General features: G+C 38.6%; 1 protein-coding gene across 7 annotated transcripts in view; it reads left to right on the top strand.

The window, feature by feature from the left end:
• BICD1 (BICD cargo adaptor 1) overlaps nucleotides 1–3,254 on the top strand; it is a gene marked incomplete at both ends in the record, with an annotated part of 178,383 nt that extends 175,129 nt beyond the window's left edge. For 6 of the 7 annotated variants that reach the window (XM_082010687.1, XM_082010686.1, XM_082010684.1 and 3 more), the window contains one exon: nucleotides 2,989–3,164. In XM_082010687.1, the coding sequence (XP_081866813.1) occupies nucleotides 2,989–3,076 (88 nt within the window). Of the gene's footprint in view, nucleotides 1–2,988 lie in introns of all 7 variants that reach the window. The other variant, XM_082010679.1, reaches the window with a different exon arrangement.
• Between the last annotated feature and the right edge of the window lie 12,688 nt (nucleotides 3,255–15,942).

Below are 15,942 nucleotides of genomic sequence, written 5' to 3'. Positions count from 1 at the left end.
CATGTAACGTGTCACTTGCTGATTCTGATGTAATTTTTGTTTATATACTGCTACAGTAATCTACATTAATGAACTGGATGTGTGGTTTTTTTCTGAAAAGAGGGTGGTATAATAATAGAGCGTTGGGCTAAGTTTCAAATGTACTAAGGACTGCAAATGATGGATGTATGTTGCTCAAAGGTGCCCGATAACCTCATGATTTTTTCTCTTGCTAATGCCCCAAATATTTATTATTGGTTGAAAGGGGGAATAGTGAGACAAAGTTTTATATTTCTTCTGTGCATAGAAATTTGCTTGTATTTCAAAGTGAGAAGCAATGCAGAGTTACCATGACGAGAAAATGAATGCAATTCTAAGCACAGTGCTTCCTAATCTGAGTTTAGTCTGGGGTAGTTTGTATTACAGTATTTGCAGTCAGGGCTGACTTTGTACTGAAGGTCATGCCAAAAGATTATTGCGCTCATGCATATTTGTGTAGAGAAGAATCTTACGTGTCTCAAAGAGGTCCTCCCTCAGGCCATTGCTGTACATAACTAGTCTTAACTATGACCATTTCCTCGCCAGTCCTCTCCCTGAGAGCATGAACATCTTGTGCTGCTTATTTTTTAAAGCTGGGTCGGAAGCCCTGAAAGACAAACACTCCTCTGCTAATGAGCAAGGAAAGTGTCTGTCGAGTTTCTGTTCCTTTCTGACAATTACAGAAGTTCTTTGAAAAAAGAAATGGCGCAGCAAAGCAGAAGAGTAAGGCAGTCTTTGTAGGGTAACATGACCATCTCCTTGTTTGTCTTCCCCAAATGTCATGTTAAAGTTCTAATTCACTTTTATTTCTCTGAAGGACTTAAGACTAGTGCTTCTCCTAAGCCTGTCTTTAAAACTTAGGATGTGCTGAAGCCAGGACCTGGCTCTTGATAGGTGGATAAGCTTGAGAGTAAAGGCACACTTTCTGGGTCCATCTGCAGTCACTCCTGACACAGACTCATTTGAGTGGAGTAAACAAAGATGTCACTCAGATCCCTCTTTAGATGCTGTATCTGCATCTGTATATGGTGGGATATGGCAGAAGAAAAGGATAGTTAGAGCCATGGAAAGAACAGTAGTTCTTCAGAAGTTCTTTTAGAGAAGACAGATACGGTGTCTTAGAGTGTTTGATTAAACAAGTCCAACTACTAAGCTGCAAGAAAAGATTTTAGGATTAAATTAAATATTTATGCCTAGGTGCTTAAGGTTAGACTAAATCTGCATGTAACCTGGGGAGTCATAGTCCATAGCACTAAACACTTTAGGACTGACCTACTCAGCTGAGCATAAAACAAAGCCTGTGAGGTACTGAGCTTCTGTAACCCGCTCTCACCAGGCATTTTGCAATCAGGAAACTCATCTTCAGGAGCATTAATGTGAAACAGAATTGAACTTAAGACGTGCAAGTCTATGATCTTCAAATAAGCTCAGAGGACTCTTGTTGAATTGTAATACCTGTGGATTTGTGGTCATAGTCTCCTAGGCTTCTCTAATTTGAAAATGTGGACATTGCCATCTACTTTCTTAATGGTGATGTTGCACACTTGTTTCTGTCTTCAAGCAAGCACAATGTCATTTCTTTGTTTCCCTAAGTAAATGCTATATGTGGAACTACAGACGTTTTCAGTACCACTGGCATTTCCAGGGGCAGATTTTCAAATACCTCTGGCATTTCAAATTGATTCATTTCCAGCAATAGACTAATTGCATTCCTTCAGCCAACACTCTTAATAGCCTGTGCTGCAGAGATAATATGTTACAGCACGATTTCTAAAGAAAGTAAGGGGAAAAGGCAAATTTTCTTGAAGAAGGGGACATAAATGATTGTCCTTCATCATATATCAGACTGTTGAGCTTGGAATAACTTCAAGACTGTAGAACATTTGAAGCATTAGGAAAAAAACCTCTTCACAGACACATTGAAGAACTGCTTTTTTGTGTTTTTTTTTAAATAAATTGCATTTACTTGCATTCTATTTCTGTGTCTTGTTTTGCCACATGCTTTCCTTGAAAGTTTAATGGCTGTCACTTAGCCTGACAGTGACTAGATGAGCTGAAGTTCTCCCTTTAAAAACAGGACAGGCCAAGGCTGAGAAATCATACGGGACTCGCTGCTTTTCTAGCAGGAGCACCCTGGAACTGTGCACCAAGAAGTGGGGTATGTTTGTGTTAGCTACCCCTTATCTTTGTGCTGCTGCTGCCAGGTTGCTACTCCAGCCCCAGCTGGTTTGCTGAAAGCTGGTTCAGACCTCTCTGTACTATACAACAGTGCACACTATAAATGCACTTTTAGAGGCTTAAGGGGTGAATGCTGTTATTGGAGAAATTGTACATGAAAAACAGTCACATGACAAAAGTATATGACAGAATTGAGGAGGATCCAAACAGCACAAAACCAAAAGAAAACAAAACACACACACCCCCTTTGGGAAGTGTTAATTACAAAATATGTAATGCTTATCTTGCCTGACTAGGAAGGTTACACTGGATTTGTACAAATGTACTAGCAAATAGCTCACATTCGTAAGAGACCACGTTTTCACAAAGTGATAAACCTGATTTCCAGACCGGCACTGTCCTTAATTTCAAACAATTTATCAGTTGCATACAGAAAATCTTTAATGCTCACATAAAGATGGCACCTGTGTTTTGTCCTTCAAATTTGCTCCCTGGTTTTGCACATGCATTCATTTCTCCACACGGCATTTTTCATCAGAGCATGCAAACAGCAATCGTATACAAGAATTGGCAAGCAAGATATCTGTGGCGTTTCATGTACGCATCCAGGTTTCACTGAATGTGTTTGCACTGAGGATTTTCTTTATGTATACTGTGTATCTGAGGTTACAGATTTATAGATGAGGTTTCATCCCCTTTTAAAGTTTGTTTCCAGCCCTGTACTATTTACATGAATGTAAAAAGTTTGCTGTGTGTTTTAAGCACTTTTTCTCTTTTCTTTTTAATTTTCAGTCCTAATGCTCTTCCAGAAGAGCAGCCACATTCCAGCTCTCAGTGTGCCCCTCTCAACTGTCTCTCTAAGCCTCCTCCTTACCCCTAATCTTCATATGCAACATAAGAGAAAATGCAAACAGAGTGGAGTTCATGCAACAAAGGTTGGGGTTGTTCCCAGCAAGCGGGTAGACAATCCTGCCCTGTTGCTGCATTAAGTCTGGATTCATATCCCCTGCTCTGGCGACGGAGGGAAGGTTGAGAAGAAGAACACAAAGCACAGAGCCCAACCTATCAAGAAGACTTTTTATGGTTCCTCTGATTGTATTCAAACTTTGCTATCACAACTAAAGTGTAGTTAAATTTAACATCTTGATAAAAATGTTACTCCCAGCTGCTTGGCTTTACCTCTGAAATGATGAGAGACTTAAGCCAGTATTAAAAAAAGTATGTTACAAAAATCCTACCCTCACATCCTCTAAGTTCAGCCGTAGGAACCAGTTCAAATTTCCTTTTGTCATTAAGGGTGTGATATTTATTTCTTACTTTATTTGTACCAGAATTTTGTGTTTATAAAATACAGTCTTTTTTTTTGAGAGTTGTATTTAATTGATTTTATTTTTAAAAAACAAGCAGAAATAGCTTAAGTGAAGAATGCCTGTGTTAATATTAAAAGGAGGCTTGTTGCATTGGCCAGTATATGGCCAATTTTTATTGCACAAAAAGTTGGACATGGGTTGAATTGGAATGTTAACAATGACTGTATATTTTGCTGCTGCACTGATATTGTTTATGCACTTGTTTTTTTAATTCCTGTTACACTAGCTGCTGGCTCTTCACTGAAAGATAACTATTAAGCCTAAGAAGGAGATGAAAGCATGATACATTGATTTGTTTTCAGTTGTTTGCTTGCATTGTAATTATATTTTTGCATTTCAGACAAGTAGATTAATTGGTGCTGTTTTTTGGAATTACTTTCTATTTGGTATATGCGAAAGAAAATCTAAAACAAGTAAAATGTTGTGTGTGCTAATGAAAAACATTCTTTCCTCCCACTCCCATATTCAGGATACTAGTTCAAGGCCTTAATGTGAAAGGCTAGTATGAATGGCGAAGTTGTATGCGTTTCGTGTGAAGTATTCTGTGGTGAAGGAACTCATGCAGGTAGGGTTAATGGGGTGGATCAAAGTTAGTAGGACTTTACTGTAGTGCATTTTTTTCCTTGCCAAAAATCAACAGACACAGAACCTTAGCTCATGTCAGTTTATGACAAATACTCAGGTGATCTATGCTACGCAGACTCTATCGCAACAGTGCACAGTGTTCCTAGTTAAAGATTCTTTCCAGTAAAAGCTGAGTAAGTCTGGGTTTTTTCTTAAAAAGTAGTGAGTTTCAGAACAAAATCAAGGATAGAGGAATTTATTTTGCACAGTACCTGACAGCAAGGCAAGCGGATAAGTAGGGGGTCATGGTTCAGCATCTATGGGCTTCCCGTCCGGTCATGAGCTAGAAAAAAGTCTGCAGTACTGCCTACCTGCCTACTTGTTGGTAATTAGCAGACTCCTTGCTTTGTCAGGTGGCCTTAATTTATTTACAGGTGAAAGGCTAAGATATTTCCACATGTCTTTATTCCTTCTCTGCAGCATACATGTGACTTAGGAGCAGGAAACACAGTACAGCCTAAGGTACAGAGCAGCTGGGGAAAAAAATATTGCTGCAGGTATGGTTGGAATAATTCTTTCACATTCTGTCTGAATCTGAGAAAATGAAGTCAGTCTTCTGCTAGTAACAGTGCTTACCAAATGTTACGACACACAAAACATCAGCAGAGGAAAGAATCGGTGACCACTCAGTGTGCCTAACAAATCATTATTACCATAGTACCAGTAATGAAGGTGCTGTAAATAGAAATACTCTATGTCATCAACAGTGTATGTCATGTAACCTCAGCAAAGCAGCTGAGCTATTGTAACAAAACATTCAGAATCAGAGGTGGAGAAAATAGGAACAAACTAATATCCAATTCTGATCAGATCAAACAGAGAACACTTTCGACTTCGGTTTCCATGCAGTTCGCATGATTCTTCTCGTATACATTTACATCGCTGTTCAGTATCATACTTAACCTATGTGTTGTCTTGTCATAGAAAAGTCAAGTAAAAAACTTGTTCAGCTCTATCATACTGTCTGATACTGAGATTAGCTGCTAGTTTGATTTTTATTTAAAAAAAGAACAAAAAACAAACAAAACATTTTGTCAGAGGCAAATGCTGCCTTCAAAAAGCATCTCAGAATTCCTGACCTTGTCAGACTGGCGTATGAATATGCTACAGTGGCCACGTCTGCGTCCAACAATATATACAGCTACTGTATATTGTTAAACAGGAAAAGAATTTGCATTGCACTTTGAATACAGCTACTGCAGGCTTCACTTGGAATAGGTTTTCATATTTTGATATCCAAATCAAATGCATTTTCCCTAAATCTAAGTTAAACAGCAGTTCAGTGAAATACATTTCCTTTCCATATAGATAAGAATTTATTGGAAAAAATGTGGTATTGGAACAATTGTTTAGAAACATTTTTGTTTCCAGTTGTGATTTGCAGAGCAACTTTGGAAAATTGAAACATTGTACTGGTATGTACATGTGGATCGAGAGTTATGAAACAGCATCCAATGGTATAGAAATTGTGGCCCTGTTTTACAGAAAAAAGCTTTAAGCTCTTAAGCTTTAAATTCTTCACTTCTAAGTTTTCAATTTACATTTTTTTATACATAATAAAAGTTAAGTGTTGGAAATGTAAGAGAACTAGAAACAAATCAACTTAAATGTACAAATGGATGTAGTTATTGCATTGTAAGTTAGCAAACTGTATAGGTCCCTGGGACAACGTTTGTCAGTTAACCAGTACAAAGTAAGATACATATCTTGAACTTCTTGAGATGATAAACTCTTCTTTATTATATAGTGATTGATAACATACAACTCTGTGAGAGATTTTGTAGGAAATACTTACACGCAGACTAAACCAGAAGCAAAAGACTGGTTTTTAAGGGTTGCAAAATATGCTATTTTGCCCATTTAAAATTAATTTATGATATGTTGATATCTAGTCTGATTGTTAAAGATTAAGAAAAAAATTATACATGTATTTGTAATAGTTGACTGTACTCAGAAATGCTGAAATGTGTCCTATACAGTAAGGAAGCAATTCAAATCTTGCTCCTACTTTTCTATCTGAAATGCAGCTTTTGTTCTCTAGATGGCCTTGAAATTTCTTTGGATTTGGAATAGCCTATTCAATTCTGGGGCATTTTGCTTTGGGTATTATTTTCTGATGTAGTGAAACAGTACTCTTTGTTCAGTGAAATGATCCCCTTCTGGAAAACCAGTTCATAGGAAATACGTGGGGAAAAAAATAAAAAAAAAATTTCAATATAAGGGGAGAAAAAGATTAATAAATACATTGTAGAATGTAATAGTATTGAAAATATATTTTCTATCAGTCAGAAGATAAATGGAGGTTTTACAGGAAGAAGAAATACTACAATTTTTCATGCTAATTGTATAGAAGTTCCTGCCTTCTAGATGGAGGCAGTAGTGATATTCTTTCTGATTGATCTGATTGACAGGTTGGCATCTCTGTGCTTTCTCCATCCACATTTTTCACAGTAATTTAATGTAATCATAGCTATACAGTAGGGTTCATAGAATTAAACTGTAATTAACGCTGCAAGTTTTAATGCCAAGATGACTTTCAGTTTATTTCTTTTATTTTAAAAAATTGTGAATTTGTTTAAGCCATTTGCCATATTTAAATGTGAACAGAAAGGAGATTATGTTGTGAAATATAACCTCACTTACGAAATATGACCTCACCTATGAAGGCTGCTCATGACAATTGTGTTGCAAATACTTAAGTAAGCTGTTAGAAAAATATGACCCAGTCCTCATCATACTGGGAACAACACTCACGAGTCTGTGCCCTTATTTTTATACCAAGCTTATCGTTCAGCGTGCAATGCCAAAGTCAGTAGTTGTGCTACCAATTCCACTATAGCTGGATTCATCATCTTCGTAAGGTATAGATTATATCAGCCCTTCTGAGGTCTGTTCCTTTCTTTGGCGGAAGATGCATATCCACTGAGGTTACAGTAAATTTCTTTCTTTTGTACTTTGGAAATCTTTGTTTGAGAACAGCAGGCACTGAAGTTTTACCTTTGAAGTATGATAATTGCTACAGTTACCTCTTTTAAAAATTCCGGTCATCACTTTTCTTCAGTTTTCCTTTGCTGTGTGTGCAGTGAGTCTGAAAGGGATATACAATATTCAGACCTTTTTTAGCCGTTAAGGGTTTTTTTTACTATAATTAAGCATCCTGTGGTAAAGAAACAAAAAAGCAATTGCCTTTCGCCTTCAGGCATTAAATGCATCTAAATATGCAATGTAAAATGTGTGCATGAGATTCTTAACATCATGTAGCTTTTCCATATCCATAACTAAGCTAGAAAATTCTTATTTCTTGTGTGATCTGCATATTCCTCCTGCTAGAAAGGCAAGAGGACTATCACAGAGAGTCTGTATTTTTCCTTCTGAGGTGCATGGCTTAAGCCCTTATAGGATTTTAATCTGTTCCCTGTGGAGTTCTTGAAAATCCCCTTTGTGAAATCTAATGGCAACCAAGTGAGAAACAGACAAAAGGTAAAGGAAAAATCCTATATTCCATGACTGGAGTTAATGTGTGGGCAGACTCTGGGTGATAGGGCCTTGTGTTTCAAAAATATCTTTGTGTGAAACTCTGTATTTGTTTTGATTATCATGATTTGCTGTAAAAGAAGGAGTGGAAAAGAGTGTATGTTTTTTTCTCAGCATTAGTAAACCAAGTTAAAAAGTTTTTATTGATTATATGGTTATTTGATTTCAAGAATATTTTGGAAATCAGTAAACACAAGCAATTGATAAAAGTTTCTAGTAGACTGGCTTGCTAGCTGAGTTGTTATTTTGTCAGCTATGAAGAAGAAATAAGAGTAATCTAGCTTTTTTTTTTTCCCTCCTGTTCACAGATATGGCTATGTGTGCTATGCCAGTGGATAAATTAAGTCCATTTTATTAGTTATTGCCCTATTGATTTTCAGCCCTGTGGTTTGACTGTTAAAGGGTTAATTAACTTGATCCTTTGTAAACAATTAAAAAAAAAAGAAAACTGATGTTTTGTGACTTTTGTAATCTATTTAATGTTTCCATTTGCATGATGTTCTGTATCTAACAAACCATACAGATTGCTGTGTTCCTTTCAAAAGAGTTTTAACATTGGTGGAGTTTGTGACAAACACAAATTTGTATACTGTATGTTTACTGCTGTAATAACTCAGCTACTCCTATGTTGAATTGACATTATGTTGTTCTGCCTTCTTGGGGTTAAATGATGGAGTGTTTCTAGGTGGTGAGGAATATAAAAGTATATATGTTCATTTGCTAAAGACTGAATATTGGAAACTCTTCTTGTTGCTACTTTATGCTAAAAGCAAAAAAGTTAAATAACTCTTGTTTCCAAAAATGCATCATTTGTTTTTAAAATTGAAGTAATTCCCATGTTAACTCTTCCTTGTCCTTGTAGACAATCCTAGATTAATGCCTTGTGGGGGATTCATAAAGTCTGTGCTTGTACATGTGTAATATGATCATGCAGTCAAATGGTTGGGAAAAACACTCTAGTGCTGAAGAAAATAATTAAAAGAAGCCAATATACTGATTCTTACATCTTTATGTTCCAATTAAAATTACAGTGTAATGCATAACTGTTCCAGTGAATAAACTGGCCATTTTTGTTCATTTAATTCCATGCTGTCTCATCTACTTCTATTTATGTCAGTTTGCAGTGCGTTGGCTTGGCTTATAATTTTGCATTTGTTTAGTTCCTAAAGATCCATAATTATAAGTTTAAAAGGTATCAGATGGGAAATTGAGAAGGAAAATCACCATTAAAGGAAAAGGGAATCAGATGCTTTCTCTGTTTTCTGAGATTGAGGCAGGTACGAAAACAGAGACTGATTCCCCATGCACTGTTTCCAACAGATTTGGGAATGGCACTGGTGCGGGAGCTCGGCCCTGGCAGGCAGGCGGCCACTGCGGCTCCTCCGGTGAACCGCGCTGCTCACTGTCTCTCTGGGGTGTAGCAAGTGTCCAGCTGTTAGAAACGGGCCAGGAAAAGGGAAGAGCCTGGAGGAAGGATTGCGCCTCCAAGCTTGCTGTGATGTTTGACTCAATGGGAACTATTGGAGAGCTGGCTTGGGTTTTGGCTGGCTGGCGAGGTGCTTTGGATAGTAACAGGATTTGTGCGTGGTGACAGAAATGCAGATCAAGAGCTGTTGCTTGCCTAAATTCTTCCCACTTCCCTCCTTTCTTCCTTTTCCTTATGTAGCAGGGGAGGTCTCCCACCTTATCTGTGTTCATTGCAGAAGTGCCTTCGGCAACAGCGTTGCACAATCATTTTAAAAGAAGTGTGACTATTCCGGGTAGAATTTTCTTACACTGTGTGTTCCTCCCTTTCGATTTTTAATTAAAAGAGTTTCTGAGAATTAAAAAAAAAATAAAAAAGGGAAAGCAGACTTTTCTTCCTCAGTGTATTTGCTTTGATAGCATTTTCACAGAGGGTTGCCCCTTGTGTGAACATTCTCATGTCAAAGTTGATTTGAGAAACTTCTAATCCACATTGCTCCTTCCCCTTCCTCTGTATCATCCCTTCAGCTGGTCCTGTGCAGCTCTCTGAGAGGCAATGCTATGAGTAAGGTCACTGAAATAGTCTGGGTTAAAAAAAAAAAAAACACCAACAAAAAACTCCAAAATATAACTTTTGTTTCCAAAGAAAATGTCTGTGTAATGTCTCCCTTGAGAAGCACCGTAACCCGTTGTTCTGGAGCAGGAGGTAATTTCTGACAAATGAACTATTGGCTTTCCTATATAAATATGCCAGATGATAATGGAAAAGATTGCGAAGCTAAAGTTTACCGTGGCTGCCACTGCAAGTCTTTGTTTCTGGAGACCTCCCTTGATAAACCCTGAAGTTATGCTTAGAGAAATGCAGAGCCCTCCCAGTTATACCTAAAGGCAGCAGGAGCCATAGTTTTATTCTCTTAACACCGTAAAACACTGACAGGCCATTGGCAACTCAGATTGAGCACAAAAAATTACTGCATAATTTTGAACAATGTTGAAACCTAGATTTCATGAGACCAATAATAAGAACAGAGGTACTAATTATGAAAAGGGCCATATCAAAGGTCCTGACATCCACATCTATCAGCCTGTGAATGACAAACATAGAAGAGAAGATTTTATATATAGAACAAAACACAGGGGGGAAACAGAGCTAAAAACAGATAATAATAATAATGTGCATCCTGGGAAAAAATAGTTGGAATAAAGCCAGCTGCCATCTATTTGTGTATGCTGAAGGCACAGGCACAACTGCTTTCCTCTCAGTGGAAGGTTTGAGTGATTGCCTGAATGAAAAAAGAAAATCCTAACTTTGCACAAAAATAAGGCTCAATACTATAGTTGGCAACTCAGCAGAAGCTTAATAACCCAATAAAAAATATTGACTTTTGCAAGAATGATTCCTTCTTGACTAAAGCAGTATATTAGAAAGCACACATTTCACTCATTATTATTTATAAAATCTCTTATATCATGTTGGAGATATCTAACTTCAGGAATAAAGTTTTGTGGCTGGTTTTAGAAAAAAAAATTAAATTGTTGTTATAATTATACATGATTGAGAAAATGTTATTTGTGAGAAAGCTCCATGTGAGAGGGGGAGAGAAGGCCTTTCATCTCTCTTAAGTGAGTTATCAGAAAACTTCGGAAATAAGTAATAAGACAGTTGCATCAATTTAAATTAATTCACAGGATTCCCTACCTAGGGAGGGCTGTCGTCTTTTTAAGTGTAGATTACCTCTCTCAAGGAAATTGATTTTTGCTATTCAGTGTTTTCATATTGTTTAAGGTATTAAAACTGAGGCTATTTACTCAGATTAGGAATATTGTATTTCAATACATATTTCAATACATATTAGCAATATGTATTGAAAGATACATGAGTACAGAGCTCCCTTGAAGACCAAATTCTGAATGCGGAGGAAGTGGGCTCAATATTTTGTTCCCCCTCACAGAGATGGGAAAGGCCTATGATGACAGGAGAAAAAGAAATACTGTTTTTACAGCACACAGGTCTTCATGTATCCTCCTATACAAGACTAAACAGCTTTGCTACAGCAATAGGAAACCTCTGTTAAAGATAGACGGACCTCTGTAAACTCAGATGGCTCAATGTTGATCCATCCAAGGTAGCTCTTTCTATAGGGATACAGCTTCTTAGTGCTCTAAGACTAAGCGGCAGCTGTCCTTTGCGGCTATATGGATGCTAACATCAAGCCCTAGACCAAGGAAGTTACCTCAGAATCAGATGGGGTTTGACCCATGTTATTCACATTTAACTGGGAAACTTGCTTTGACCTGAGTGAGTGGACCTGCCATTCCATTCGTTCCTTTGAAATTTGATTTAAAGAGATCGCTGGGTTGGAGAAAAGCGCCGCGGACTTTAGTGGGCTCCATCTGGATGTTGGGCATTCACCTGTGCAGAGCAGATGACAGGACGGTGGGCACAACATGGAGTATCTCATGCAATTTGAAGATGTGACTGACGAGTGCTTTCGTGACCAGCTTGTGACTCAACTTCAGCCATGCAAAATGTAAAAATAGAACTTACACAAATACCAGCAATCTCAAAGTCCTACATTACTTAAAAAGAAAATGCCTCCATGAAGCCACCACTGCTTTCAAAGGTTTCTGTTATCTAAGACAAATGCAAAGCAGCTCTTTTTATCTTCAGAGCACTCTATGCATATTAATTCATTCCCGAAACATCTTTGCAAAATGGGTACTGTTATCTCTCACCTACAGATAGACAAATTGAGACAGTTTGATGAGAAAACATCGACACTCAACAAAGTGAACCAAGTTTCTTTACTTGCAACCCTTCACCTCTCCACAAACATCCACCCGGCACACACCGGAATACCAAAGCAGTTTTGGATTTGGTAGCCAGGTGCTCTCAGCAAGATGAGCTATTTAGTCCATGTAGTACATACCCTGCTCCAGAACCTGCATTACTCGAGTGCTTGAGTTCTTCAGAGCTCGTTCCCTATTTCTGCAGTCGTTGGTATTAATAGATACCCACTATAAATAGCTGGGGTTTAACATCCACTTTCTGGTTTTAATTTCCTTAGACCTATGCCCTCCTTCTGACTGACTGCCAGGCCTGTAAACCAAAAAGGCAATTTGACTCACTAGGCCCAAGATGAAAACACTGCCTAAACATGGAAAAACTTTTCTTCCCCCAACAATGTTAGCTCTGTAAAATATAGATGTTCTTTTTCTGGTAGAGAACTTGGATTTCCTTCAAAGTGGCTGCATCCCATTAAAGACTGTGTTCAAAATCATTAATATAAACTAAGATTCTTGAAGATTTCTGAAGTTTCAGACCTCTCATCTATGCAGTTATGCTTAGTGCTATTTATGCTTGAATATAAAAGCACGGCACATTTCAGTACGGTAATGTTACAGCCATTTGCAGTGCATAAAGCCTCGGATGTATACTGTAAAGCTTGCTTGAAGTACCGAGTTCCAAAACTGGACAATGTTACATCTCTGGAGGTAAAAATACTTTTTAAAAATTATAAATATGAATGGAATGCTATTTTTAAGGTTCAGGATACAAGAGAGAGTTTAAGTGGAACAGGAGCAGCATTTATATCCTTTTCACAGCCCTTGCTCCAAATAATCACATTTCAGCCCCAAAAGATCCAAGAGAGTCTGTGGAATGTGGAACAGAATGAAGAAAAACAAGGGTGGATGAAGCTAACTTAGAGGAGTCTGCAAATGCAGCAACAGCTTTGAAGTCTCTCTGTTTTAGGTCACTATAAATTATTGAGAAGCATGCCAAAACTCCTGTGTATGTACCGTATGCCTCATCAGAAGCAGTCTTAAGTACCTGACAGCTTGGTTTTTAGAATTAAGGAGAAGAAACAAAGTTAAGGGAATATTGCAATGAGACCGGTATATTTTCTTCCAGAGCTGGATGTAATAATTACACCTATCTTTTCGCAACATGTTTTATCAGCCAGTTGCTCTCTAGGTATTGATTTGTTAAGGAGAGAACCAAAACATTTTGCTTTACTGTGTAGGTAAGCATTCAGAGAGAGACAATGATTAATATTTAATGTATACAGCACCTTAGCAGTACATGGCGCACTAAAAAAAGTATGATCCCATACATCATAGCACTGATGAAAGAGAGCGGAGCTCAGGCTAGGCTTTGGGAATAAACGCAAAGCAACGGCAAGGAGCGCTGCATTTCATGGTCACACATGTCCATGAGGACAGAGCCCCTGCTCCCAGCCACAGCCCTTCCTGGAGCTTGCGAACCCCGTGTAGGAAGCATGCCAGAGGAACAGCTCAAAGCAGCCACCAGCTCCTTCCACACAAGCTGTCATTTTTTCCCCAGGAGCTCCTTCTCAGGGGGAAATAAACCCATTCCTAAGATATGGTGAGTTCTAGATTTTTTGATGGGGACTAAATAACGAAAGATCTGGGTGCATTTTTTGGTGTAAGCCAGCACAATGCTATACGTTCAGGGTCCCCACCCTGTTCTGACACACACACTGGGTGCTATGCAGAGAACAAGCATCAGGCTTGAGTGCCTCTCATCCTTGTAAGCCACTCCCCAGGCTAAGGGGCTAGAGTCCGCAGCCTCAGGCTGAAAGTCACATTTATGTCTTTGAATGCTGGATGCTCCGTTTTCCTGCTGATTGAACCAAGGTTAAGTATCTGCCTCGCATTTGCTTGCGCAGTGTGTGTATCTCTGTTGCACACACTGCAGTTGCTTTGTGCATTGTCACTGCTGCTGCCATTGGAAGAGACTTTTCATCTGGAATGTGCACGAGGACTTGAGATGAGTGAGATTCTTCTCTAATTAGTACCCTACTTTATCTTCTGCTATATCAGTTCTTGTTCTTCATTGTACTTCCCTGCAGGCAGAACTGGTTTGTAGGTTATACAATATGCAGTTCACAGAAGATTCAAAATATATGGTGAGCTGTACCCTAACTTAGGCAGGACTTGTCTTGGTTAGCTATGAAGTTAAGTATGGATTTTCTATATTACAAGCTGCATTTTAATTTTAGTTTTTATTTGGAGTTTCATATCTAACAGAGAATGACATTTTTCTGTCAGACCTCAATGAAGGTATTGTCCAAGTCAGCTCCAAATAATCTACTCTAAATAAGCTGATGTTTGTAATGTTTAGAACCACTACACGTGTATTTTTGTTAGGTGCTGAGTTCATGCATCTTCTTTCTCAGGGTCCTGTAGATTAATCCTGTAACAATATGTTACTATGCAGATTTATTGTGGGGTACAGCACAAGGTAGTACTCAGAGAAACCAAAGCTAGAGGCCATAAACTGAATGCAGGACCAGGTTTATTGTGTAACTGAGAAGAAAATAAAGTTAAGCTCCAGCAGAAATAAAGAAACTTGCCCAGAGGCAACAACAGCAACAGTCTCCCCCAAGGAGTTAGTGACAATCAAGTCTTCCATAGGCTGTTTCCATGAGGAGAAGAAAAAGTTAATACAAAGAGGTTTACTGGAGGAACACTGGTTTACATACAAAGCGAAGCATTTGTTTTCTCACAAACTAAAAAAGATTGCTCATAAAGTCCTGTTTCCCTGAATGCTTTGGGGCTCCAGCAGCATGAGATGCGTTCTTGCAAGCCTTTCACATGCCAGAAGCACTCTTTCAACTTTTTATTGAGGCTAAACCTTGCCAGGTGTCCTTGCCTGCCTTCTACACTTCTGTGTGCTTCCATAGGGTTCCTGTTGTTCTTCCTGAATGCAAATAGGTATAATTAAATCAAGTCTCCACCACTGCATTTCTCACCACCTCCACAGAAAGCTTTGGAGCCATATGGCCCAGCTATTGCCCACACCTGAAGGGGTTAGCTGTGGCTTAGTGGTTCCCTCAGTCACCATACAACAGAGAGGTATGTAACTCTTCCTGCACTTCACCTAGGCTTTTATTTAAGTAGTGTCATTTTCTAACCTTCATATATTTCAAGCAGAAGCGGCAGTACCATCTATGTTTGAGCTTATTCAGTATTTTCTGTTTTCTGATCCCTTCTCCAGTTATTACACTGAATTTTTAATCATTTAGGGTGATGTCTTCCAAGATTATATCTATCTCAAATTGAATTTTTACACTTAGAAAAATGGTTCTCCTCTTGCTGACATTGCCAAAAGACTCTCCGTCTCTCCCTGGAGATGGAAAACAGGAGAGATTGAGAGCAGTGTATAAAAAAGGAGGAAGGGCATGCCAGAAGGGGAGGCCGGTTGCTACCCTGTTAAAGCAGGCAGAACAGACCTGTTGCTGGTGTCCAGCAGTTCAGAGCCAGCTTGAACCAGCTGCTCCAGATCTGTGCTGTAACTAACTGAGAAGATACGATTAGCTCCTCTGAGAAGCCTGTATAGCACTGCAGTGTACAAACGCTCTACGGTTACCTGAATTTACTGACTGCATGAATTTCTTCTATCACAGGCTGTCACCTCACTGCTTTAAATACAGCAGTGTGCTTCAGGGGGATTTTCTCAAGAAAATGAGCTTTTGGGACCGATCTCCTGATGCCATAGAGTTGTCACAATTCTCTTTTCTGAGGTGACCTTCATTTTCCAGAGTGACATTGTAATAAGTTACCGCTCACTGATAACATCGCAGAAAACAAAATTAATATAGTTTCTACCATTTGGTTGGGACTTGTGGGTGTGTGTGTTTGCCATTGCTTCCTCAGCTGTTTTCCTTCCAGGAGCAGAGCTCCATGTTACAGAGGCAAGTACAAAGTTCAATAAGAAGCGATAATTATG

The sequence above is a fragment of the Phaethon aethereus genome (assembly GCF_964289735.1).
Source record: "Phaethon aethereus genome assembly, chromosome: 1".
NCBI lineage: Eukaryota > Metazoa > Chordata > Aves > Phaethontiformes > Phaethontidae > Phaethon > Phaethon aethereus.
The sequence above is the reverse complement of the archived record's forward strand: the minus strand, read 5'-3'. Positions and strand labels throughout refer to the sequence as shown.